The sequence below is a fragment of the Eupeodes corollae genome, chromosome 2 (assembly GCF_945859685.1).
Source record: "Eupeodes corollae chromosome 2, idEupCoro1.1, whole genome shotgun sequence".
Taxonomy (NCBI): Eukaryota; Metazoa; Arthropoda; class Insecta; order Diptera; family Syrphidae; genus Eupeodes; species Eupeodes corollae.
The window spans coordinates 101,663,205-101,689,786 of NC_079148.1; the positions used below are offsets into that span (position 1 = coordinate 101,663,205).

Consider the following 26,582-nt stretch of genomic DNA (forward strand, 5'->3'; position numbering starts at 1 on the left):
TAATTTTTATAAAAAAATCCAACAGTCCGTTTTTTCATAAAAAATAAAATCTACAAAAAATAGTGCACAAATTTAGTAAAAATACATATAGGCAAACTTTTAAGCAAGACAAATCGACAGACGGGATGGGAAGTTATCAGTGTGGGTCGCATCCCAGCCTCTTTTTTTATTTGCATTTCTATTGAATAGTATTTCGTAACTGTCATGACATTCCCATCTATTTTCAAAACATTTACTGATCTAAAAATACTGCCAGATTTGACAATCGGTTGTTCTAAGCTTTAGTAAGGTTTTTCAAATTATTGAAGGTTCATGTATGGATGATTGTTTCACATTTCTCTGACATTTTGTATCACTAAGTTGTTTAGTGTGAAATTGTTATAAATGTTTGATATTTCTAAAAAAAAACTCATCCCCATAAAATCATTAAAAAGAATTAACAAAACAATTGAGTTAAGCCCTTTTCTTTTTTTTGTTCTGTTCTTTTTTCGATAAGACTTTTTAAAATTGTTTTTATTTTTTAATTCAATTTATTCACAGATTACTTTGTAATGTAGGTTAATTAGATCTCTATCAAATTAAACAAAAACAAAAAGCATTTTGCTTTGATAACCTACCTGGAAGAATAATATATTTTTTGTTAAATGCAAATTTATACGACAATAAAGAATACCTAATGAACAAGCAAAAGATTAAAGAGTATAATGTTTTTTTAATTGTTTTTTTTTTTCTTCTTTGCAATTTTGTTTAATTAGATTTGTGGTCAAAACACTAATCAATTTCTATTCCTTGAGAATTAGTGAGTGTAGGTATAGTTTTTGCAAAATCTTGATTTTTTTGTTTTAAATCTTTGTTCAACGTCAATAATAATAGGTTGTCATTCATTACAATAAAACAAACTAGTTTTGCCGAAAATGAGCATATTATCTACTGGAGATGTTAGGGGCGGCACCGGCTACAGTGGGACATTTTGTCGCGAATTACGGGAACATTTTAAAATATTTGTTTTGGTATTTAAAATGGGAGGGGGTTGAAATGCTGTATTTTAAAATACTGTATGGTCAAAATTCTGTACAATAATGTGTGGTCATAATACTGTATGGTTAATATTCTGTCTTTCAAAGTATCTACTGTAAATTTAAAATACTGTGTCACAAAATCCTGTATTGTCAAAATACTGTATCTCATAATACTGTATAGCACTGGAAGTTTTAGCAGATTAATTAGTTTGGTGCTGCAATTCTTGCTTATCATAGGAACAATTCATGTTAAAATGTGAGAGGGATACAAATAACTAAGAATAAGAAAATGAGAAACAGGGGTGGAATCGGCTAAGGTGATTGTTGATAAATGACAATCAAAATGATCGAATTTGATCTTCATAAGGTGATAGCCAAATTGATACCTAAAAAGCTATCAAAACAAATGTGATAGTTTGTTTATTCCGAATAGAGCTACCAGACGCTTACACAAATGACTGGACAATTTTCTTAGTTCACTTTGTTTCTTTTAAAAAACACATTCCTGTGACTGACAAAGCTTACGACATTCGAAAAAAAAGCAAGAAAAGTAAGAATTTTATTCAAAATCAGCCAATTTGAAACTTTTATTTAGATATTTTATAAGAATCAATTTAAAATTTCACCAAGGCAACAACGAATTTTGACAATTTGAATCTGAAATTGTTCAATCGAATTGAATTGAGTTGAATCATCTTACACAGACGGAATAAAAATGATAGTCAATTTGACTATCAAAAAATTGATAGTCAACAATCACCTTAGCCGATTCCACCCCAGATCATAAAAAGAAGATACCATTTAAGTTGATTTTGTTTTACTATTGCAAAGACTTATGCGTTATTATATGTACCTAAGTACTTATTTTATAGTTCAAGGAAAGTATATTAGAACATTATGCTAATGAAGAACTATTATGATGTTTTATTAAAAAAAAAGTATGCTGTTTTCAAAATTCTGTAAATAAGGCTAAAAAATAAAAATCGTTTTGATGATGAATGTAAAAAGTGCGCACTATTTTAGTTTGTCAAAACGATTTTTATCATTTAGCCTTATTTATAGTATTTTGAAATACAAAATTTTGATGTACAGAATTTTGATATACAGAATTTTGAAATACAGAATTTTGAAATGGAGTATTTTGATCATACAGGTATTTTGTACATACAGTATTTTGTACATACAGTATTTCGACCCCAACGCATTTAAAATGTAGGAATTTAAATGGAAACAAAAACTGTTTTTCTTTGAAAACTTTAAGAACTTGACTGTTTTTAATGTGTTTTATGGTTCAGTCTCGTTTCCAGTCTCAGTAAAGACACCATAGATCTTCGTATAGGCACCTACAGAAACTAGTCCAAAACTCGCATATGCCAAAACTCCTGAGTAAAAACGGGTGTTGATATATGTGTATGAAGTTACGTTTGGTTTCGTCTTATAGTCCGCATCAGTTGAGTGTCCATAATGTGATCATAACGTCGACCTAGAAATTTGGTACAGACCATTTAACTTAAAACCATTTTTCAATTTTTTCCAAAAGGTTCTATCGTTTTTTATTTGAATTTTTTATCGTATTTATTTTTTTTTTTTGTTCATTAAATTGTCTTATTTTGCTCTATTTTTTTAACGTTTTTATTTGTTTTTATAAAATCAATGTCTTTAACCTCAAACTGTTTTTTTTTTATTGTGTTAAGATTTTGTAAATACATCCCACTGTATATTATAACCACTGACTTCAGGTTGCAGGTTAAGCTATAGGAGCAGTTAAAACTGAATAAAATAAATTTAACTTAAATTTGTGAAACGTTGACATATTCTAATCACTCTCATTTACGGATTGATATTGTTGAGTTCGGTTTTAAAAAATGAACGGATTGTTAACTATTATTGTCGGGTTGGTTTTGGGTATTTTGGCAAATAATGTGGTTCTATCTGATGGTAAGTTCCGAGAAAATTGTTTAACTGTTTAATAGTTTGCTTAGAAAAATAATAAAAAAAGAATAAAAAACCAAAAAAAGTTAATTCAAAAATTAAATATTGCGGATCTAATTGACTTATTAGTGCAAAATTGTCTATTCACAGAAAAAACAATGTTAATCTAGTGCGATATTATGTTGAAGCTTACCTTGGATAAGTTTCCTTGTGAGTTTTTTATTTGAAATTTTAAATTTTATGGAACAATGTGTTTGGCAAATTAAAGAGTGTTCAAAATTACACAATTATCTCTTTTTTGGTTTAAAGTTTGTTAAATGTTTAATAGAATATAAAAAAATCTGAATTATTGTCGTGCATATTATTAAATCATTACTGGTCTTAAAGTGAGAACTCGTTAGTTTATTTTTAAAAATGAAGAATTTTATATGCTAATTTATTGTTTGTGCTGCTTTTGTTTTAATTTCTACTACAAGATTTTTCTAAAATTTAAATATCGTTAAATTAAAAATTCCATCGTGGCTGCTACACAGGATGCCAATTGATAGCTTCTGAAAAGTTAAGAATCTGGCAATTTTGAGCAAGTTATAAATTCTGTTTATGTAGATGGTAGTTAAGTTTGTCGGTTATTGATGTGAGTAGGACGAGGAACTTTGGGTAAAACCAACATCTTTGCCAATAGCTATTTTTTATATTTTGTGACATGGAAGTGTACTGAAATTTTTAGAAAGATTTCGGATAAAATAAATGGATATTATTTTGGCCTGGTTACTTCATTGGTGTTCTGTGAAAAAGACTAGACAATTATCGATTGTTTTAGTGTTCGAAACAAATTGTTTTAGTTACAAATCAAAAAAGTTACGAAGAGGTTGAACTGATCTATTTTTAATAAATTATTAGGACGTCCCATTAAAAGGGGAGTACAAAATATAAACATTTTGTTATTACTAGAAACTGAGATACATGTAGTCAAAATCGTGTGATCCGTTTTTGTGAAAATTTGTCAAAATATAAATGCACTGTTAATTCTTAATAATCTTGAAAACTGGTTTTCTTTTCTTTTTCTTTGTTTAAATGTTTATGGATATAATATAAATTTAAGAAAATAAATTAATTTAAATTCTCATAAATTATACAAAAAAAAATGTATGTGTCGAAATGTTTGAGTATCGTAAAATCAATGTTGTCAGAACTAACAATTTTAAGTTGTATGTTTACTCGTTAGGTAGAAAATCTTTCAATTTATTGTCAGATTTTGAATTACCTTTACCCGCAAATAAATTGTAAGAGATAATCTTCTTTCATTTTCTTAAAACCGTGTAAGCTCAGCTTATTAGAAGGTGAGTTTGTGATAGTGAAAAAATGTGTTGATGTTTAGAAAAACAACGTTACAAATTGGCAGGGCTGGTATCAAATATAAAAGATTCAAGATTCGTTCTCTAGAAATCCACTAACGAGATATCCTGTCAGATTTTTTTTGACTGACAGATCTGACAATATTGTAAGAGCTACCAATCGTGTACTTAGGATTCTATGAAGACTTAAGAAAATGGAAAAGTTGAATTCTATTTCTGTCCTAATTAACTGATCGCTCTTTTACGTCTTTAGCTTAAATGATAGTCCATAACCAAAAAGATCTATTATTTATATACAAAATCTTGACTTTTGTGTTGATACAAAACTTGTTCCCGATAAAGTAAGTAAAATAGATGTTTTATTTATAATTCTTAAAATATTCCCATTTCCTTCTCGCAAAGTCTTTAACTAGTGTTTAAACCGAATTTAAACCTCGCATAGAAATGCGGAAAACCCAACCCGACGTTGAACCGATGCTTATTTTTATAGATAAATAAAACTAAAACAATTTTGGTTGGGAAAAAGCCTTAGCAAAAAACCCAATTTATTAAACACCTTTTTTCATTACTTTCCGACTCGCCGACTGGCCATTTACAACGCTGATTTCAGACTAAAAATATTTCACCTAAGAACGAAGAATGCATGTTCTTTTGTATGCTCTTTCGTACAATACATAATAAATATATAATGTTGAAGTGTAGGTTAAGCTTTCGGTTGCTGGCTGTATTGGTGTTGAAACTCGTACGCTCGCGTTCGATACAGTCCCGACAAAAAAGGCACTTTTTTCATCTAGGTCCTTGTCACCTCCGAAACTGCTTTTCTCCTTCCTCCGACTGCTTTCTCTTTCGTTTCTCGTCCTGATCATACCTTGCTAGAAGACACTGTAACGAAACTAAGAACTGGATTAGAATATTTATATATGATAGATTTGCGAAGCCAAGATTGACTCATAGATCCTTGCCGACCCTGCCTCTTTATTTATTCAACTGGTAGTATGCATATTTTCTGAACCGGCCGAGTCAACTGCCCGGCTTCGGTTCGTAAAACTACCGACCTTGCTATCCCATCCTTGCTTTTAATGAGCTGGCTGATCCTCCCCATGGCCCATTGGGCTGGAGGAAAATTCTCACTCTTTATAATTACCAACTGGCCGATTCTTAAGCTCTCTTTTTCCCTACGCCACTTCTTTCTCTCTTGCAATGTAACAAGGTACTCTTCTCGCCATCTCTTCCAGAAATGGTCGAACATAAGCTGTCTCTCTCTAAAAAGCCTTGCCCCCCTTGCACCTGTTTCTTCAGGTGTTGATAAAGCTGGCGGTAACACAATTGGTTCACCTATCAGAAAGTGACCTGGTGTCAGTGCTTGCACATCTGTGGGATCATCACTTAGGGGATGAATTGGACGGGAATTCAATATCCCTTCTATGCCTATCAATAATGTTAAAAATTGTTCACTCTCTAATATACGCTGGCCAACAATGCGCTTCAAGTGATATTTCATCGACTTGACCGCGGCCTCATATATGCCTCCTTGATGAGGAGCAGCTGGCACCATAAATATCCATTCTGTTCCGCGCTGATTTAATCTGCCGAATAGCTCATCACTCTCCCATTCTTTCCAAGCTTGCTTAATTGCCCTAGCAGCACCAACAAATGACGTACCATTGTCACTAAACATACGCTGACAATATCCTCGCCTACTAACAAATCGCTCATAGCATGCCAGAAATGACGATGAAGTCAGATCCCCTACCATATCAATATGGACCGCCCTTGTCTTTAAACATACAAAAATTGCTACCCAAGTCTTCCTTGTGGTGACTCGCTTGCCGTTCCTATCCAATATTTTAACTACAAAAGGCCCTGCGTAATCGACCCCGGTATGTAGAAAAGGCTTGCCAACTTGCACTCTATCTGCAGGCAACTCGGCCATGAGCTGTTGTTCTAGCCGATAATTATAGCGCACACACGTTGTGCACTTATGAATATAACGTCTAAGCTCACTACGCAATCTGGGTATCCAGTATTGCTGCCGAATGAATTGCATCATGATCTGACTAGCGCCATGTTTCGTCATTCGATGAGCATGGTCGATCAACAACCAGGCCAACCTCGTATCTTGTGGAATAATGGCCGGATGACGCATCTCATATTGCTCGCTTGCACGATGTAGGCGCCCTCCTACTCGCAAAATGCCCTCGCTATCAAACACTGGCTTGAGAGATTCTATCCTGCTATTCTCTGTCAGCTGTCCATTTGCTTGGAGAGCCGCTATGTCCTTGCAATAGACCTCTTTCTGAGCTCTTTTAATAAGAAGTTTTAACCCTTTCGTTCTTTCATCAGCCGTAGGTGTCATGGACGCCGTGCCTACGCTATACCTTGTACGCTTTTTATGCTGCCTTTGCTTGCGTTCCCTTGCTCTTACCCTAAGCTGATTCATGTAATGAAATACATACCCTAGAACACTTATTGCCTTTTCCAACCGAGAAGCATATTCCTCAATTGGCACACTAACTTGTTGTTCAGGTACCCATATACCTAAAATTTCCCTTGTCTGCGTGGTCACACATACACGCATTTCGCTTGCTATTATGGGCGATACTTCTCCCTTTATTGGATTGACTGGCCAACTATCTTCTTGCTCAACCAGCCATGATGGTCCATGTAACCATAGTTTGCTCTTAACTAGCTCTGCTGGCAACATTCCCCTGCTAAGTAAATCCGCGGGATTTTCCTTAGTCCCGACGTGCCGCCAATTATTAACATCGGTATTCGTTTGAATCGATGATACTCGATTCCCCACGTAAGTTTTCATATCACGGGGTAGTCTTTGTAGCCAATGCAAAACTACCATTGAGTCTGTCCAAAGTATATATTCTACGCTTGCCCAATCCATTGCCTTCAGTAATTCTACCAATAAGCGACCGAGCAACTCTGCCCCTGCTAACTCTAGCCGCGGTATAGACACCATCTTGAGTGGAGCCACTCTTGTCTTTGAAGTAACCAACTGGCTTGTTACTTTGCCATTAGCTTGCTCTACCCTTGCATATAACACAGCTCCGTATGCCGTTGTGGAGGCGTCAGAGAATCCATGTATCTGTACCTTCGCCGTGCCGTTTGTATTTAGCCATCTGGATATTCGGAATTGCTCTAGATGTTTTATTCCCTGCCACAATTCCTGCCATCTTTTTCTTATAGCATCTGGTACCTCTTGGTCCCACTCCAAACTAGACCGCCATAGATCTTGTATCATGACTTTACCGATAATAATTACTGGTGTTATGTAACCATTAGGATCATATAGCTGAGCGATATAACTTAGCAGATTCCTTTTTGTAACCCTGTCAGGGATTTCTGGCGATTTTACTTCGAACGTAAACTGGTCTTGGTGCACTAGCCATTTAAGACCCAATACATTAGCTTTCTCTCCTTTATCAAATACCAGTTCCTCTTCGTTAACTGAGGGTAATCTACTAGCTAGCCATTGGCTATTCGATTTCCACTTGCGGAGTTCGAAACCAGCTGTTAGTAACACCCTATCCAATCGTCTTGCCGTATGTAATGCTTCTTCTTCACTGTCGCAACCGGAAACGCAATCATCCATGTAGAAGTCGTTACAGATAATTTGCTCTATATCTGGGTAGGATTCCTTTGCATCTCGTCCACATTGTATGCTGACGACGTCATGCCATAAGTCACAACTGTCAGCCAATATTCTTGAAGCTTCTCGTCAGGAGACTCTCGCCAGAAGATTCTTTGCGAATCCCATTGATGCCTAGCTAACCTAACTTGCCGAAACATCATCTTGATGTCTGCACTGAAAGCTATCTTATGTCTGCGAAACCGCATAATAATTTCAAATAGATCTCGCTGAAGTTTCTCTCCCAGCTGCTGTACTTCGTTATATGAAATACCCCTATCCGTCTTGCAGCTACAATCGAACACAACCCTGAACTTCTTTGTTACACAATGATGCGGTATGTAATACACTAACTGCCCTTGTTCTACTTGCGGAGGTCTGGTCGCTTTGACCATATGACCAAGACTTTCGTACTCTCTCATAAAACTGACATAACTCTCTCTAAGAGCAGGTTCCCTAGCTAGCTTCCTTTCCAACATAAAAAATCTTTTCAATGCTATCGCTCTCGAATCTCCTATGCCCTGCACGTCAGGCTTAATAGGAATCGTAACGACAAAACGTCCTTCGCTGTCACGCTTTGCTGTCTTTATGAAATTATCCTCCACCTCTTGTTCTTCTGGTGATCTAAATTTACTATTCCCAACCCGATCCATTTCCCAAAGCCGCCTTACTAAACTATCCAAATGATCTATCTCAACACATTTTAATACAGATGTGCTTTCAACTTGCTGCCCTGACATATCTACAGAACTAGCTCCAAATGCCACTATGCCAAAACTTGTTTTAATCGCAGTTATTGCGCCTATCGTTCGTGGCATTGAACATACCATTACCCTTGCAAAGAATTTCACGCCCAGTAAAATATCAACCGGAGCTTGCTTCCAATAAGATGGATCAGCGAATGGAAAGTCAAAAATCTCACTCACCTGCTGTATACTTGCTCGTGGAGTTACTAATGACCAATCCGTCTCCTTTGGTAACACCCAGAAGTCTTCTTCTATGCATACCTCTGAGGAAAACCATGGCACTATCCCAATCCTAGCCTGTCTATTAATTTGCACCATATTGCCTTCGATACCTGTAACCCTTTTCGTGGCTTGCCGTGTAAGTATTTTAAAGGCTCGCACTAATTCGTATGGAATCAAATTTGGCTGTGCCCCTGAGTCTAATATAGCTCGAACTGGCCCGATCAACCGTCCGTCGACCTTCAATCTTACCAACATTGTTGGAATCAAAGCTTCATCACCTGTGGAGGGAGAGATTAAATTAAAGACATTCAAGTAGCTATCAAGAAGGTTCTTATTTTTATTCAACTTTTGCCGCTTAGCCGGAATAATTGATTGTCAATCGGCATCGCGTTTAATGCCTTTCTTCACAGTAACCTCTGCCAGAGGTACTCTGTGGCTTGGGCATAATAAGCTGTTGTGCATTATTTTAAATGGACATCTCGGGCACGGAGACTGGAAGCACGCATTCATGTTATGTCCTTGCTTGAAACAATTCTCACACAACATGTGCATGCGCACAAAACGTACCCTAGCTGACTGGTCCAAAGCCCTGAATTGCTTGCAATGGTATAACTGATGTTCCTCGCCGCATAACTCGCACCTATGCTGATGTCTTATCGCTCTGCTCGGCTTGCTGCCTTGCCAATTCATCGATGGCTTTATTCCTTGCTTGGACTGGCCGGCCGTGTTCCCTAGCTGCCCTACTCGCTCGCTGCTGAATTTGTCGAAGCGCTGCCTCGACTCTTCCCTCGCTGCTGCGCCGCTCATCATGAAGGCCGCCTTAGCCTGATGGCTGCTTGCCGGTTGTGTGCTTGCCGATGCTTGCCGATCCAGGAATGCCAGCATCTCCTTTGATGTTGGAGTTTCAGATTGCCGTTGCAACTCCCATTGGCGGGCCGTGTCCGCATCCAGCCGCTCGTGTAGCAAGTGGACCACGATCATATCCCAGTATTCCACTGGAATCCCTTGCGCTTTGAGCTGTCGCAGGGTCTCGTGTGTCACATTTGAGAGCCTCTGGATCTGGTCTGCACGAGGTGTAGCTGGCAGACATGGCAGACTCATGAACTGCCTCAGTAACTCACGGCATGTCTGGTACTTTTTATCGTACAGTTGATTGAGCCTAGCCCAGGCTTCTAGGTAATTACCTTCCGTGAGCTGCCATTCGCCTAAAGTCCTGGCCGCCTTGCCGGTCAGCGATTTGGCGAGATGCTGAAATTTGAAAGCCGGCTTGACTTGCTCGTTTTCATGCACTGCTGCCACGAAACGATCCCTGAACCCTTGCCACTTCGTGAGGGACCCATCGAACTCCCCCCACGTATTTTTTACCTCCTGCTGAGGAGGCACTTGGATGGACACCTCTATCGCCTGTCCGCTTGCCGTTTCCTTCTCAACTCGCTGCTCCCTTTGGCGCTGCGCAATCGCAGATATCCGCTTGCGAAACTTCCTCTTTGTGCCTAGGTAAAGTTCCTCGGCGTCTGCTTGCCGCTCTGACGCCTCGTCCACGTCATTTCCCTTGCCAGATATCCACTTTATATGGTTCGCCGAAAGCTGGCTCCATACTTCTTCCAGACGTTCAAGCCGCACTTGCAGGTCCTCTTCGTCCTCATCTTCCCTGGGTTGCTCCAAATAGCCTTCCATCCTCTTCATCGCTTTGAGGCATGCCTCATGGATCCTATTGTTCGCCATTTGGGTATCCTGTAATAGATGTATGGATAAGATATTGATCCCTGAAACTTGCTTTAACTACTCCAACAAATGAGTTTGTGCCAGACAAATACTTAACTTCCTAACTTGCCATTCATATAATTTGTTAAAAAGCTTAATTTTTAATTCTACTATTTTACTTTTCCCAATTACTATCTGCGGTCGGTGGTCTTCATCAAAAGATTTTCTAAGAAACCTTAGCTCGCCGGCTTTGCCAATGCAATCCTGATCTATGATTGCTTCTTGCTCATATGCATGTATAATTATAATAATCTATACTGCTCTTGCCGCCTTGCTCGTCATGACAGCTCGCTAGCTTCAATAATTTCCTCGAATTTTCATAATTCGGCTTGCTGTACAATAATTTTATTTAATTATTTGTTTCCTTGCCATCATAGCCACTACCCTTGCTGTTAGCACTTCGGCTCAATTGCTTTAAAGCTAGTATTTTTAATACACTCGCCGGCTCTCCGATGGCTATGATTTATTTCCCTAACCATGCGCATTGTTACTCCCTATCCTACTTATTGCTTCGTCTGTGTCTTGTGATCTTAACCCCAAAAAAAGAAAATATGTGTCTACTGGTGGTTACAAGGCACCAGCGACAAACGCAACGTAAAAATAAAAATATATAAATCTGATGGTGGTTGTAAGGCACCAACGGCTAACGCAACGCAAAAATAAAAATATATAAGTCTGATGGTGGTTGTAAGGCACCAACGACTAACGCAACGCAAAAATAAGAATATATAAGTCTGATGGTGGTTGTAAAGCACCAACGACTAACGCAACGCAAAAATAAGAATATATAAGTCTGATGGTGGTTGTAAAGCACCAACGACTAACGCAACGCAAAAATAAATATATAAGTCTGATGGTGGTTGTAAAGCACCAACGACTAACGCAACGCAAAAATAAATATATAAGTCTGATGAGACATGCTCCCAATACACATCCCTAATATCATACCCCCGCACTAAGTCACCAGCATCACCGCATAGCACAGACCGAAGCGACGCAAACACCAAAAAGAAACACACAAAAAAAAATGAAAATGATGAAAACCACACCGCCACTATTACGCTTGCCGTTGTTCATTCTTTATTTATATGAACAAGATACCTCGCTAATTTGCCGCTATTTTCACTATGTTATTCTTTTTTCTTTTTTTAATTCTTGCACTGATCTACGCCGTCTTTCCCCTTGCTGTTGTTTCCTAATGAAACAAATATAACTCGCACTATATGCCGATTTGCCGAAACATAAACCCTATCCCAAACAATTTTCCTTTTTTCACTTGGCAATTAAGAATTTATCTGCACTCATTCACAACATATAAATGAATATAATATTTACTCACAGTTTTCTTCCGAGAAATAAATATATATTTTTTTTTTTAAACAAAAATTTTTAAATTTTAAATCGAGATAGCGCTCGCACAGTAATAAATAAATCGCAATCTAAACTTGAACTTATTCTAGCACCGATTGATAAACAACTGAACGAGAGTCGAGACAAACAAAAACAACCTACGGAGCACACGCAGCTGCTGCTTGTGTTTTTCTCCTCTTTGTCATCTTCTTCTCGTTCGCCTGCTAGTTGTACGTGAGTATACACATTTATGTATTTTGTGTATCCCTCTATATAAAATACAGTACCGCTTGCTGAGAGTAGCTGTTTACTCTTGTTTCCCCTTGAATAGCAGACACGCTGATTCATGTTGGGACTTGCACAAAATGTAAAAATATATTGTAAAAAGAACACATGCACATACAATACCAATATTAAGCCGCTTGCCGCTGTCGATAAATCTTGCTGATATTTACAGCTATATTCTTCTTGCTGATTTTTCTTCTTTGATTCATCTACACATAGACTAGGTCTCGCCATTTTATTTTTAATTTCACTAGCTGGAATTTACTTTTAATTAACACAAGCAAAAACGAAACACTCGCGGACTTTATCCATAGGTCGCTGTTAACTATCCGGCTCGAAGGACCAAAATGTTTAAACCGAATTTAAACCTCGCATAGAAATGCGGAAAACCCAACCCGACGTTGAACCGATGCTTATTTTTATAGATAAATAAAACTAAAACAATTTTGGTTGGGAAAAAGCCTTAGCAAAAAACCCAATTTATTAAACACCTTTTTTCATTACTTTCCGACTCGCCGACTGGCCATTTACAACGCTGATTTCAGACTAAAAATATTTCACCTAAGAACGAAGAATGCATGTTCTTTTGTATGCTCTTTCGTACAATACATAATAAATATATAATGTTGAAGTGTAGGTTAAGCTTTCGGTTGCTGGCTGTATTGGTGTTGAAACTCGTACGCTCGCGTTCGATACAACTAGATAAATTCAGCCTTCCAAAGGGTAAATATGTTTTTTAAAGGCTTATTTAATATATGTACATTGGTAACAACTATAATTGAATACATTTAAATAGAATTAAAACAGTTGTCAGTATTTTAAAAAATGAATGCAATATTTTTGTTGTGGGAATCCCTGGTATGGGTACTTTGATTATCTACATTTATCAATTAAAATTAAATACCTGCCGTTTGTTTTGTATAAAGTTAACAAACTTATTTAAAAATCAATCAAAATTTAATTGTGACAGCATTTACAGCGCAACTATTAAGAATTTGTTTGCATTTAAGAGAAGCACGTTTCTGTATAAAATAAATTATTCTTCCCAAAGGTAGATAACCTGTTTTGAAATTATTTGATTTAAGTAAGTTTGTTTTAAGTTAAATTGTAATAAAATTAGCATTAATAAATTTCTTTGTAATTGTTTTGAAATCTAAATGATTTTGATGTAACACAAAATATAACTTAGGATATTGTGCATCTTACAGTTTTGCTAAAATAAATAAGAAAATAATACTTTAAACTTGCGACATATGGGAACTTTGTATATGGAAAGTTTTGTATTCGTAAAAAATTTCAAACTCGATATTTTAGTCAGAAATGACGTTACGATCGTAGAGAAGTTCAAAAAAGAGGGTCGTTTAATTCTGTCTGTGTGTCTTGTCCAAAGTATTGGGTCGATTGACTTTAAATTTGGAAACTAAGGCTTTAAGTCTATCCACGTTACACTTTTTTTCATTTACTTTTTACCACTAAAAATAACAGTTGTCTCCATACAATTTTGTTGGTCAAAATTCGAATTTTCTTAAAAACGAATAACCGATAGATTTTTATTAAATTTTCTCTTTGTTTTTTGGTTTTTCTTAATTTGGCATCTTTCAATACAAAAATATATTTTTGTCAAGTGCTCCTTATAGGACCGTAATTTTTTTTTTAAATTTTATCAAAATGTCAGATGTAAATATTATTTTCTTCACAAGCTCTTAACTGTTCTAATAACATTTGATGATGAAAAATAAAGAGTGATTTTTTAGCTTTTATCTTTTTGGCAACACTGGTTTAAACAGCTGACGAACGTTTCGTGTTTTGTTTCACTGTCAAACATCTGAAGTTTGGTCTTTAATTTAACCATGAATCGTCTTAAAAACGATCAACTCTCAAATTATTGAATTTTATTATCAAAATGCGTGCTCTGATAAGAAAGTTCATCGCGCGCTTCTTCCATTTTATTGTCAGAACGTAAATATGGTCAGGGTACGTAAATAAGCAGAATTGTCAATTTTGAAGTGAATATCAGCCGAAAGCATTGCAAGAGCTACCAATGCATCTAGAAAAAGTCACAGTTTGGTGCGGTTAATGCGCTGGTGGCATCATTGGACCGTACTTCTTCAAAGATGATGCGAATCGTTAACTAACTGTGAATAGTGAGCGCTAATGATATCCAACTTTTGTTGCCAAAAATGCAAGAGCTTTACTTGTATGACATATGGTACAATACGGTACCACATGCTACACAGCACTCGCAACAATGGACTTATTGAGAGGCGAGTTCGGTGAGCATTTTATTTTACGTTCGGGACCGGTCAATTGACCGCCTAGATCGTGCGATTTAAAGCAATTAGACTATTTTGTGTGGGGCTATTTTTAAGCTTATGTCCAGGGTTAGTATTTTGTTGACCTTCAAAATTAAAAAAGGCAAAACAAAAAACACAAAAAAGGCAAAGAAAAGGCATTTATTAAAAAATCCTAGGAAAATAAACAAAATCACATTTAATTATAGTAGCATTGGACTACCAAGAGTTTTTAAAGTTCAATCTTCTTCAGTCGTCCCTTAGAAGAGCTTTGAAGGAGCCGCACGATCTCTCAAGTCTCAACTGAAACGAGTTCTAAAACTGTTTCCTGGAAGTTTGGAAACAACGTCGCCGTTTATTACAGAATTTATCTGCTCAATCGTTTTTAGCGACGGCAGTAAACTTCTTCAAGGCTTCCTTTGCAATGGGGCCACCTGCTTTTTTAATTTTCTTCAATGTTTTTCAAAACAGGCAGCACTTCGCCAATCGATGTTTGATTGTTAGCTTAAATTATAATTTGGTACAGACTCTCAAATATACCTGTTTTTTTGTAGGCCTTTGAAAATATATTTTTTTTGGATCGACAACAGAATTGTCAGAATTGCATTTTACGCAAGCGTGGAAGAGGTACCAAGAATTTTTGCGCAGATAAACATTAATACATAAATTCGAACATTTTCTATCATTTTTGTGTTTGCTTGAAACTGTACAAGATTTGTTACTAAAGATTCTCAACGGTATCAGAAAATGTTCGCATTTGTTTTAATGGCTAAACCAATTATTAGATATTTCTTAAGAAAATTTAATGAATAAGCAAAAAAGGCAGAAATAGGTAAAAATTGCGAATAAAGGCAATTATGGCATAGAAAGGCTAAAACAGGCAAAATAAAATACATATATTTGCAATCACCAGGGCTTGAAACATGTTTGTCGAAAGTCGACTTCATCTTCCGTTTCACCAAAAAAAGGCTAAGTTAGTACAATCCTATCCCTGATTATGTCTATACAGACAAGCCCGCTTCATTTGACGCATTTGAAGACAACATCGACCGTCCTGCCGAAATGTTGGAAAGAGTATTCCAAAATTGGACTAAGCGGATGGACCATTTGAGGCGCAGTCAAGGTCAACATTTGCATAAAATAATCCTCAAACATTAAATTAAATGGACCGTACTATCTATTCAAATACAGATTTCATGCATTTTTCTGAATTGTATGTGTTGTTTTTTTGAAAAATGTTATCTTATAGCTTGTAAAAAATCACCGTTTATAAAAATTTTTGTTTTTGATTTTTGAGAAAATATTATTTTTTCAAAATTCGATATCTTATAAAAGGGTCATCATTTGTTATGAAAATCAAACATACAAATTCTGAAAATATTATGAATTTTTTACATAAAGTTTCTACTTTTAAATAGCAATAGTAAGTTCGTACGAACCAGTCGTGCATTTTGTTGTAGGTTTTTAATTTTGTGGAAAATGTTTTTTTTTTAGATGAAAATTTATTTTCACAGTAAAACTTTTTTTTTTTTTGACAGAAGAAAATCTTCAAAAGACACTTGGCAGTATTCGACACCAAGTGGTGTGGGACTTTTAACCACTAAAACCACCTCTTCATCAGGACCAATCTTGAAGGATCAACTTCTTTCTTAATTTTGTACAATCATTTTGGGGGAAGTTTAAACTTTTAATACTTTCCCATGTTTTTGTGGACCATAAGCTCATGAGACTTGGTTCTTCTTAATCTCGAACATGGTTTCTTATATTCAAGACGGACGCCATTGCAAAATTAGTATGACTTTGCAGTCTCTGGTTGTGCGATACAGGGTATTTTTTAACAACTTCTGTAACCATTTCTATTTGTAAGTCACGATGTAGATCGGTATTTCTTATGTACCAAGGTGCATTAACTATTCCACGAAGGACTTTTTTTTGGAATTTTTGGATGATTTCGGTATTTGTTTTCTTTGTTGAGCCCCATAATTGGATTCCATAGGTCCAAACAGGCTTTAGTACTTGATTATACAGCATTATTTTGTTTTGGATTGATAAATCAGAGTTATTACCAAGCAACCAGTACATTTTTCCATATTTCAAGTTTAGTTCTTCTCTTTTATTTTTGATGTGCTCTTTCCACTTAAGCTTTGCATCCAAAGTCATTCCAAGGTATTTGGCCGTATTGGCGTAAGGTACAGCTTGATTATTAATGATTATTGGAATATTGTTTATCTTTTTATTTGTAAAGTTTATATGTGAAGATTTTGTTTCATTGAGTTTGATACGCCATTTTTCGGTCCAAGCTCTCACTGTGTCGAGAGTAAATACAGGGTGTATAGTAAATACAGGGTAGTAAATACCTAGGACACGTTCTTGTGGTACACCGGCTTCTTTTTTCTTCAATCCCGAGTATTCTTGATCGTACCTTACTCTAAACAATCGGTCTGAGATGTACGATTTTAATATTTCAAAGTACTGCCTGGGAAGATCCCTTTGAAGACTCAAGTCCCTCATCCCAAACCTTGTCAAAAGCTTGAGCAACATCTAAGAAAATAGCTGAACATACTTGTTTTTCTTCTAATGCTTTTTCTATTACATCCGATATTCTATGAACTTGGTCTATCGTGGAATGTTTATTTCTAAAGCCAAACTGATGGTTTGGGATTAACCTTCTTTCTTCTATGATTTTGTTAAGTCTCTTCAGAAGCAGTTTTTCAAAAACTTTTGCCATAATTGGTATAAGCGATATTGGTCTGCAAGCCGTAACTTCTGTAGGTGGTTTACCTTGCTTTGGTATGACAATTACTTCAGCAATTTTCCAATGGTGCGGGACATACCGGTGCTTAAGGCATGCATTTATTATATATTGGAGTTTTATGAAGGCTTTCAATGGCATTTCTTTCATAACCTGAGCAGTAATTAGATCGTATTTCGCTTTCATCTATCTTATCAACAAACTGTAATTTATTTTCAGCCGCGTTTGATGAGTATGGCTTAAAAACATTCGCAAGATGTTCAGCGAAAGGTTAGCTTTTTCTTTCGGGTTACCGATCCATTTCCCATCTTGAGATTTCAAGAGCGAGTTTTGTAACTGCGGTCTTTTTAGGCGCTTGGCTGCTTTCCATAGCGAAAAATCGGTTGAAGCATCAGTCGTTAAATTCCTTAGGAATGTACTGAGTGAATCATTTTTGAATTTATAAATTTGTTTTTTAAGATTGTTGCCTATACGGTTAAACGTTGTTTTATCATCTGGAAATCTACTATTTTGCCATTTTATTCGAGCTCTTCTTTTCTCTATTATCAACTCTCTTATCTCTAAAGGATATTTTATATCATTTTGTCTTCTGTTAGAAAATGTTGGAGTACTTTCTTCAGCGGTACTTTGCACATCAGCAATAAATTGTTCCACTTCATGGTCAATTTGCTCGATTGTATCCATGGGAGATCTTAAATTTATAAAACTTAAAAGCCTTTCTCTAAAATCATTCCAGTTTGTTTTCTTATTTACTAGCTTTGGATTACTTTTTTCTAGTACTTCCGATTCACTAAGTGATAGAATCACTGGAGTATGATCTGATGACAGGTCATAATTACCTTCGACACTAATGTGATTTCGTTTGATTCCTTTAGCTATGAAAAAGTCAATAAGGTATGGTATTTTGTTAGTATCGGAAGGCCAGTAAGTTGGCGACCTGGAGGAATAGAATTCGCAATTGTGTTTACGGCCTGCTTGGAAAAGTCTTTTGCCTTTTGTTGATATAAGCCTTGAACCCCAATGGGTGTGTTTCGCATTGAAGTCTCCTCCAACAAGAAAGTTATGCCCAAGAAGATTAAGTAAAACTGAAACAAGTTTCTTTCTCTTTTCAAAGTTTGTTAATTTCGTAAAAAGTATACAGCAAAAGAAAGTGTCAAAACTTATTTTAACAATTTGCTGTTAAAATAATTTTGACAAAACTTTAACATACAGAGGTCCGTTTTTTTCTTCCAAAAAATATTTGACTATTGTTGTTATATCAAGTAAAATTGTTTAAATGTCATTGTTGCGAATTGGTGCAATATTTTTGAATCATTAAGGAACAACAAATATAAGAAATTGTTGATCTCTCAAAATAAATTGTTTTATAACCGTAAATCGCAAATTTTCTCCATTACTGACTACTGTACTCGCATACAGGAATGGTTGAGAGTTGTAAGTCACAAGGCCCTAGCTGCCAACGGACTGTTACACCATTTAATTTATTTTTTATAAAATGGCAACCTAAATAACGAAAGCAACATCTAAACAGCTTTCAAATTGCTTGAGAAATTAAATAAAAATTGATGATAAAACAATTAACTCGTATGTATGTGCATTATGTATCCTAAATCAAATATTGATTTTTATTAAACGTTCATTTGTCAATATAAGGATAAAACGCAAAGAGAGGAATCATCGAAAAACATTGGCTTATTGTCTAATAAAAATTAGTGGTCCGCAATTTATATTACAAGTTGCTTTTAAGTTCATTATTTTCTCCCAAGCCACAAACAACAATTACGTATTTGTAAACAAATCATTTAAAGCAGCTCCCGAGCTGAGTTACAAATTGTCACCAATCCTAACTATTTGACACTTCAACAATGTGTTAAGGAGTGATTAAATGCGGTGTCTTATTTTTCTAAAAGGGTACAATCTTAACGTTTAAGAATGGCAATAGTTAACGATTGTTAACAATAATTGAAAATAGTTAGAAAATGAACAGAAATCAGGAAAAGTTGTAAAAGATATCAGATGTATACAATTTTAATTCATTTGAAAGGCCTATCAATGCAATGCCTGCTAACGAAATTTTCAGAAATTTACCACCCTTTTGAGACAAGATTTCGTTAGTAGTCAAAAGAATTTAGTATTTATCGAACTATAGCGCTCGTCATTGAAGGTAAAGGCCGACCAACTTAGCTTGCGTGTTATCGTCATGTCATTCTCAGAAAAGTCAATGCAAAATATACCACATTTCTTCTAGAAATGATTTCTCCAACGCACATTATTGTTGTCTTTAGTGTTTCTACCTTCTGCTCTATAATTTATGAAACTTTGATCTTCCATCTTATTACCGACATAAAATCGGATGTTTTGGCTTCTCCTATACACTTTCACAAACACTATGAATTTTGTTCGGCAGATTTTATACGTTTCATCGAAATACGGGTATTTGTTGATCGTTTATTTTGAAAGCCTGAACTGAATTTTTTCAGCACACAGTAAACGTTCCTCTGGGTAGGATATTTATGGGGACCGTAAAATGGCCGAAGTGCTCAGAACTCTGAACAAACTATTTTGTATACAAAATATGTACCAATCCGAAAAAAAATACTATGTATATTTAAGTCACTTAAGCACATTTTGTCAGAGCTGTAATATTAAGAATGAATATTATATTTTTTTTTCTGGAACTTCTATGAAATGTAGCTATTTATTCCTATGTTTCCCTCTTCTTTTTTTGATACGAATTAAAATCACATGAACAAAAAGTAATAGATAATAAATGAAAATTAATGTAAGGTGTAAAAATACAATTAATACAATATTGTGATTTTCTAATTTAGGGTTCTGGGTTGACCTAAATAGGTGTGCACGAGACCGATGCTTAGAACAAACTAAAGTCGTACTTTAATCAAATGTGTAACGCTTATAAATTCTTAGTAACTAAAAAACTTGTAAGCATAATGTTAACATTATAATTGTTTTGTATTTTTAATTAGTTTATAAATAATTCAGGCATGGTTAACACTACCATTTTCTGATCTTATAGATTTTCCGAAGACATTGATCTTACAACTTGTTTTCTTTAATTTGTGTTTTCTTGGAAAGCATTGCATGTAGTAAATATATTGCAGTAGTTAACTTTGATTGAGAAAACAATCTATTAATCACCTCATACTTAGCTTAACTTGCAACTTTTAAAAATAATTGATTTTGATAATAAGAATGAAATTTTAGTACACGTAACGTGATGTTAAGTGTGTAGGACTTATTCAGGAAAAAAAAGAACGATAATGACCTTCCATGTGTGAAACTCCAAAGAACTGAAGAAAACAGATACGTTTTTAGGAAAGTTCAAATAAATCCAGAAGAAGCCATCTTTGACGATGACTTGAAGATCCGGAGGACAAAGTGGAGGCGTTGGGAGCTGCAATTCAATGACGATTCCTTTCCTAATGCCATTATCGCTGAGCAAACGGGACCAAGTAACTTGTTAGTGACGAAGATCGAGCTTCAGCTCATATTCAATTCAATAAAAAACAAAAAGTCAGTAGGTGTCGATGGTGTATCCAACGTTGTACTAAGACATTTACCGATGGAGCAATTGACATTTATACCACACTCTTCAATAATGCACTGAATATTGCATTGTATCCAGTGCCACTGTGTGGTTCATCCTCTCCCGAAACAGGGGAAAGGACAACTCCAACCCGTCAAATATTCGGTTGATTAGTCTTTTTCCGAGCATCAGGAAAGTTTTCGATAAGACCGCGCACAGCAAAATAATTATGGATAAATAGTTCGGGTTCAAGGCGGGTCATGACACAATTCATGCTGCGTCTAAACTCGTTTCTGATATCCAATGGAATAAATCAAAACAACAATGCGCAGGTGCTGTTCTGGTTGATTTTGAAAAGGCCTTTGACACCGTATGGTTAAATTGTCTTTACCAAAAACTGAGCAGGCTTGGCATAAGCAAGCCATTGTTGTATATACTTCATGATCTTCTTAAAGGTTGAAAGTTTATTCTCAAAAGTGGCAATGTAACTTCTATCACAGCATTCCAAATTAACAATGGTCTTCAACAGGGAGCGATGAATTCGCCGATTCTCTTCAGCATTTACATCAGCGATCTGATAGGTATTCTAACAAAGGCAATTGTGTACACGAACGATCTAATTGCGTACAGAACGGCCCGAAAGGTTGAGGTTATTAGAATTCTCTTGTAGCGTGATTTCGACAAGATTCAGCGATATATTATGTATTGAAAATAAATGTCCAGAAGTCGGAGACAATTCTGTTTCGGACTCCGTTGGCTAGGGCCACGAGGGATACGTGCAAGAATTGGCGCAAGGCGGTCATCGTTGATCTTCACGGGCAGCCATTAGCGAGCAAAAGTGTAGTGAAGTACCTCGGTATCTGGTTAGATCAGTATTTATATTTCGACAGACATATAAATGCTGCTCTGACCAGCTCTTCGACCAATAATTTAATTTTCGGGGCGTTCTATCCAAACGACGAGTATTTTGAAAGTGCACGCTTGAGCGGTTTCATTCCACCTGAGGCATTCCTCTTTTTAGACAGATGCTGCAGTTGCACTAATCTACCACGTCAGACGACTAACTGTGAATAGGCGACTCCTGTACAATCGGGCCATCATGGCACAAGGCGGAGCAGAGCTCCTTCGGTTTAGTAGGGCTGTGTCCGAACGGGACCGAACTGATAGGGTGAAGCAGGAGAACCAGTTTTGGTGCCTTCAATCGGCACTTGATAGTGGGTAGACGGGATGGGGTTTTAAGCCTTGGCCGGCTTATATAATTGTTTTATAGTTTTAGGGTTCCGTATGGGACCTGTAAGTTATGGGTTATTAGGCTAGTTTTATGAATTTTTGTCTAGCTTTAAGATAGTTTTAAGAATAAATAAATAAAAATGAATTAAAAAAACAAATAAAAGTGCATAGGACTGTCAAGCTAGTAGGGGATCAATCCCTACCTGTGTCACCTAAAGTTTTTTTTCACGGGTAAAAACTGTTTTCCGCATAAAAACTGTAGGTCTTCTCCATCCTTCCAATATTAATAAAATAACAACTTTTAGGCAACTTTTTTTACTTGTACAGCTGGCATAACATTTCACTGAAACATTGAAACTTTAAGCAATTTATCACCAAACACATTTTTATATTTTCAATAATTTTTATTTCAATGATTTAATGTTTTAAAAATTATTCCAAATTTTAAAATTTCTTCCTCGTAAAAAACATGTTTTGTATTATTCCAGTTTTTGAATCCCTTTTTATGAATGTTTGAGTTTAAATCAAAATACTATTGGTTTTCCATATAAAATTGACTAATTTCACTTTAAATAAATTCCTTCTATCTGCAACCGCCAGCACAATCACAGCAGAATATGTTACATTTGCCACGCCCACAACAACTTCCTTCGGTTAGAGGTCCATCGCGGCAAAGGTATTCTCCATGGGAGTAGACATAATTACAACAGTCAGCCTTGACAACTGCTGCGATATTAGCGAAAACAAAGATTATTGCAAATAAATAAAGCAATTTCATTTTGGAACTGAAAATAAAATTATTAAATTAAGATTTTTGTAAAAGTCCTTAATTGAATGATTTTATTTAACACGACTTACTAGTTCGAGATTCTTTAAGATTCTATACTATACTCTTAAGTAATGTTTCATTTTATACTTTTTTTTTGTTCAATTGACATAGTATAGTGTACTTAATTTAATTTGTTGCTGACTTGTTTAAAATATGCGTTAAATATGATAATAATGTGCTGTGCAGGTTTTATAGATATGTGCATACGTGAATACATAAATATTGATACTGATCAAATGTAATATTTTTTTCTTAGAATTTTGTATACTGCCTTCATTGTCTGATTAATTATTAGAAAATCCAGATTTGCAATATGAATATAATATAACATAACATAACATAGGGTGTCATTTAAGTTCAAATAGATTGATAAGCTCATTATTGACACACATTTTGGAGTACGCACTCAATAATTGACACTAATTATTTTAATTTCTCATACAAAAAAAAAAACAAAATGAGGAAATAGAGAATATATGTAATATGTATTTATTCCGAAAAGATATTCTTGGTTAAAATCAATTGGAATCAAAGTTGCTTGCAAGATATGACGTAAGTGGGAAATTTTCATCTGTTATCAATTGTATTGGAATTTCTAATCATTTGAGTGGGAAACTTCCAACTAATCCAGGGCCAGGAATTATTTCTGTATGAAAGTTCAAGTTTAAATTCTATCTTCCAATCATTAGCTACATATGTACCTAAACTTACTCTAACAAACGTAGACTTTGTAAAAAGTTACGATGTCTCTAAATGCCAAATAATTATTTATAAAAGTTGCATACGTAACGTTGAATTGAGACAGTTTTAGTTAAAAGCGCCTTGTTTGGAAATGTTGCATGATTTCTCGTTTCTTGGTATTTTATCGAACACAAAGGACATTTATTTTGTACTGATCAAGTGTTCATTTAGGATAAGTGTTTATCTACTTCCTTAAAATAGGTTTGTCAGCTTTACTTCTTCAGCCGACTATTAACTCTTTATGCTTAGGTCCAAAGCTTGACAATATGTTCGCATTTAAAGAAAAGTTTTGATAGCCAAAAAGAGGGTGAAGTTTCATTATGCTCCTTAGTAAATCTTGTCCAATTTGACCAAAACTTTTAAAACTATTGAATCTTTAAAACGACTTAAGAATAAATTTTCTTTTTACAAGGAATCCCCTTATGTTGATTAGTATAGTGGTTTATATACTTCTTATTTAAATTCTCTAGACATTTATGATTTTTCTTGTTCAGTTCTTTTATGGACAACATAAAAATAAAAATAAATATTGTTCATTGATTCTGATTTTCAATTTTGCATTTAAATTAATGCACTAGCATCAAAGCACACAGAGGGGGCATCAAAACATGTTCCTGTTCTAACAACCAGTTTTATAGTTTATTCAACTAACATGCCTTGAGTTGTTTTTGTTTACTATATTTAATGTATATACGGTTGTTATTATTAAACATTTAAATATTCAATTAAAAATTATCACATTGAATGCAACAAAAATAAAAAAACAATATTCATCTTGAAATCTATTTTTATATAAAAATATGATAATATTCATAATTATAATAAGAGATGTAGTAATAAATAACAGTAGTAATGATTAGAACAAAACAATTCTACTGGTAGATTTATAACATTTTCATCTTAAAAAACTTGACAACTTCTAATTTATTCAGTAAAATTTCATGGTACAGTCTTAAAGTGCAAGCCAACAAGCGACCGATGCGACGTCTACAGAAATATTCTACCCTAATCGGTTAGCTTCAATTCTGACCCCAGGTAGACAAGCTATAGAAAGTGTAGTGCATTCAAGAATTGAAGCCTAGGATAAACCATTTAAAGCGAAGCGACGTAACTTCTCCAAAATGTTTTCATATACAAATTGAATAACGTTTTTTTCCTGCGACAAAAAAGAAATTTTGCTGCCAACAATTTTTTGTTTTCTTTTAATTTTCTGGCGTTTCATTACTTGCGACACATAGGAATTATATGGCAAGTTTTGCATTAGTACAAAATTTCGAACTCGAGATTTGAACCAAATATGACAGTTTTTTTTCAACCTTTTACATGAAATGGACCCTTCAGCACAAAGAAATATTTTACGACCCTCCAATCCATTGATTTTTTTCCGTACTTCGATAGCTCGAACTTCGATAACTCGAATTTTGTTTAATTAAAATAATGTGGTAACAGTCTTAAGAGCTTTTCTTTCATACATTTTAACTTTGATATCTCGAACTTTTTTGCTTGAATATCTTGAATAAAAGTCTTCAAGGGCGGGATAAAAATGTCATCACTGCTAAAGACAAAATTCATGACTTTACAAACAAAATTGGATTTTGGTCTTCGTTTCTTAATCAAAATCACTTAGATTCATTTTCCTCGACACAAACTTTTGTTGAAGAAGTCGGATGTGAGATAAATATCAAAGAATTTAAACCTGGTATGAAAACGGTGTTAGAAAAGTTGAAAGAAGAAATGTGTCATTAATTCTCAATGGAAGGGATATCGAAGAATATTGGGCCAAGGTGGATCTTTAATGCGTTTTTAAATGCAGCTGCAAATGAGGCAAAATTGGCAATCAAACTCAAGGAAAGTCTGCTGGATCTATCTGCCGATGGAATGTTGCAATTCAATTTGCATACCTTTTGATTAGAATATCCTGGATTAACATTAGAGGCTTTGAAGTTTTTGATTCCATTTGCCACTTCGTACCGGTGCGATTTGACATTCGCATCAATGGCCCAAATTAAAATTAAGGAAAGAAATAGCTTAAATTTCAAAACGATTTAATTCTCAATGAAGCAAAAACGGATCCACGTTGGGAAAAATTGATTACTGAAAAACAAGCTCAACCCGCGCATAACAATAACTTTTTGTTAATTTGATACAAATATTTTAGATGGATTATATCTCATAGGTTATTTTTATTTTTTGTTTATTTGACACTAACGAATATTTCCTTTAATTATCATTTTTCTTAATAAATCTTTCTAACTTTATTGGTTTCTTTAACCTTTTGGAATTCCTCCTTTGGAATCTTCGCAACTCCTCTTAAAAGGACCCTCTAGGGGGTCGAGACCCACAAACAAAAACACTGAAATATGACATTACGATGTTAGAGAAGTCGACAAAAATGTTGGTCCCCCGATTCCGTCTGTCTGTCTGGACCCCTACATCCCAAAGCATTGTTTTGATTGACTTTAAATTTGAAATTATGGTTTTGGACCAATATGCGTTAGGCTTTTTTCGTTTTTTTAAGGATTATACAAATTTGTTTGTCAAAAATCGAAAATTCGAATTTTCTCAAAAACAAACCAGTAGATTATTTTTAATTTTCGTTAAAATTTTGTTCCTTATTTTGCTTCTTTCAATACAAAAAAATATGTTTGTATTGCTCCAGAGGGGTATCCTCATAGAACCGTTATTTTGATTTTAAGTTTTCTCAAGAACTATTGAAACGATTTCTGCAAAGGCTTTTTATATGTTTTAATAAACTCAATGACAATTTTGATCATCAAATATAAGGTGGTCAACAATGTCATTCAGTTTATTTTTGATTGCAAAATTCGATAACTTGAAAATGAGTCACCATATTTTTACGTAATTGAATTTTAAACCGT

General features: G+C 34.9%; 2 protein-coding genes and 1 long non-coding RNA gene across 4 annotated transcripts in view; 1 reads left to right on the top strand and 2 right to left on the bottom strand.

Moving 5' to 3' along the window:
• Positions 1 to 2,798: 2,798 nt before the first annotated feature.
• The window catches only part of LOC129944578 (alkaline phosphatase), a 36,265-nt gene continuing 12,481 nt past the window's right edge, over positions 2,799 to 26,582 (top strand). For both annotated transcript variants that reach the window (XM_056054106.1, XM_056054107.1), the window contains exon 1: positions 2,799 to 2,957. In XM_056054106.1, coding sequence (XP_055910081.1) covers positions 2,885 to 2,957 — 73 coding nt within the window. In that variant the 5' untranslated portion in view covers positions 2,799 to 2,884. The remainder of the gene's footprint in view (positions 2,958 to 26,582) is intronic.
• On the bottom strand, positions 9,228 to 12,654 carry LOC129944579 (uncharacterized). Its single transcript, XM_056054108.1, has 2 exons — positions 12,018 to 12,654; positions 9,228 to 10,648 (listed from the first exon to the last, which is right to left on the bottom strand). Exon 2 carries the CDS (start codon positions 10,637 to 10,639, stop codon positions 9,290 to 9,292), a length of 1,350 nt encoding a protein of 449 aa, XP_055910083.1. The 5' UTR covers positions 10,640 to 10,648; positions 12,018 to 12,654; the 3' UTR covers positions 9,228 to 9,289.
• Positions 22,517 to 23,431, bottom strand: LOC129944580 (uncharacterized). Its single transcript, XR_008781463.1, has 2 exons — positions 22,992 to 23,431; positions 22,517 to 22,918 (listed from the first exon to the last, which is right to left on the bottom strand). It is a non-coding gene; the product is annotated as an uncharacterized LOC129944580 (long non-coding RNA).

What these genes read in the sequence shown, in the direction of transcription:
- LOC129944579 (XM_056054108.1), bottom strand. Translation starts at nt 10,639, where the DNA reads ATGGCGAACAATAGGATCCATGAGGCATGCCTCAAAGCGATGAAGAGG.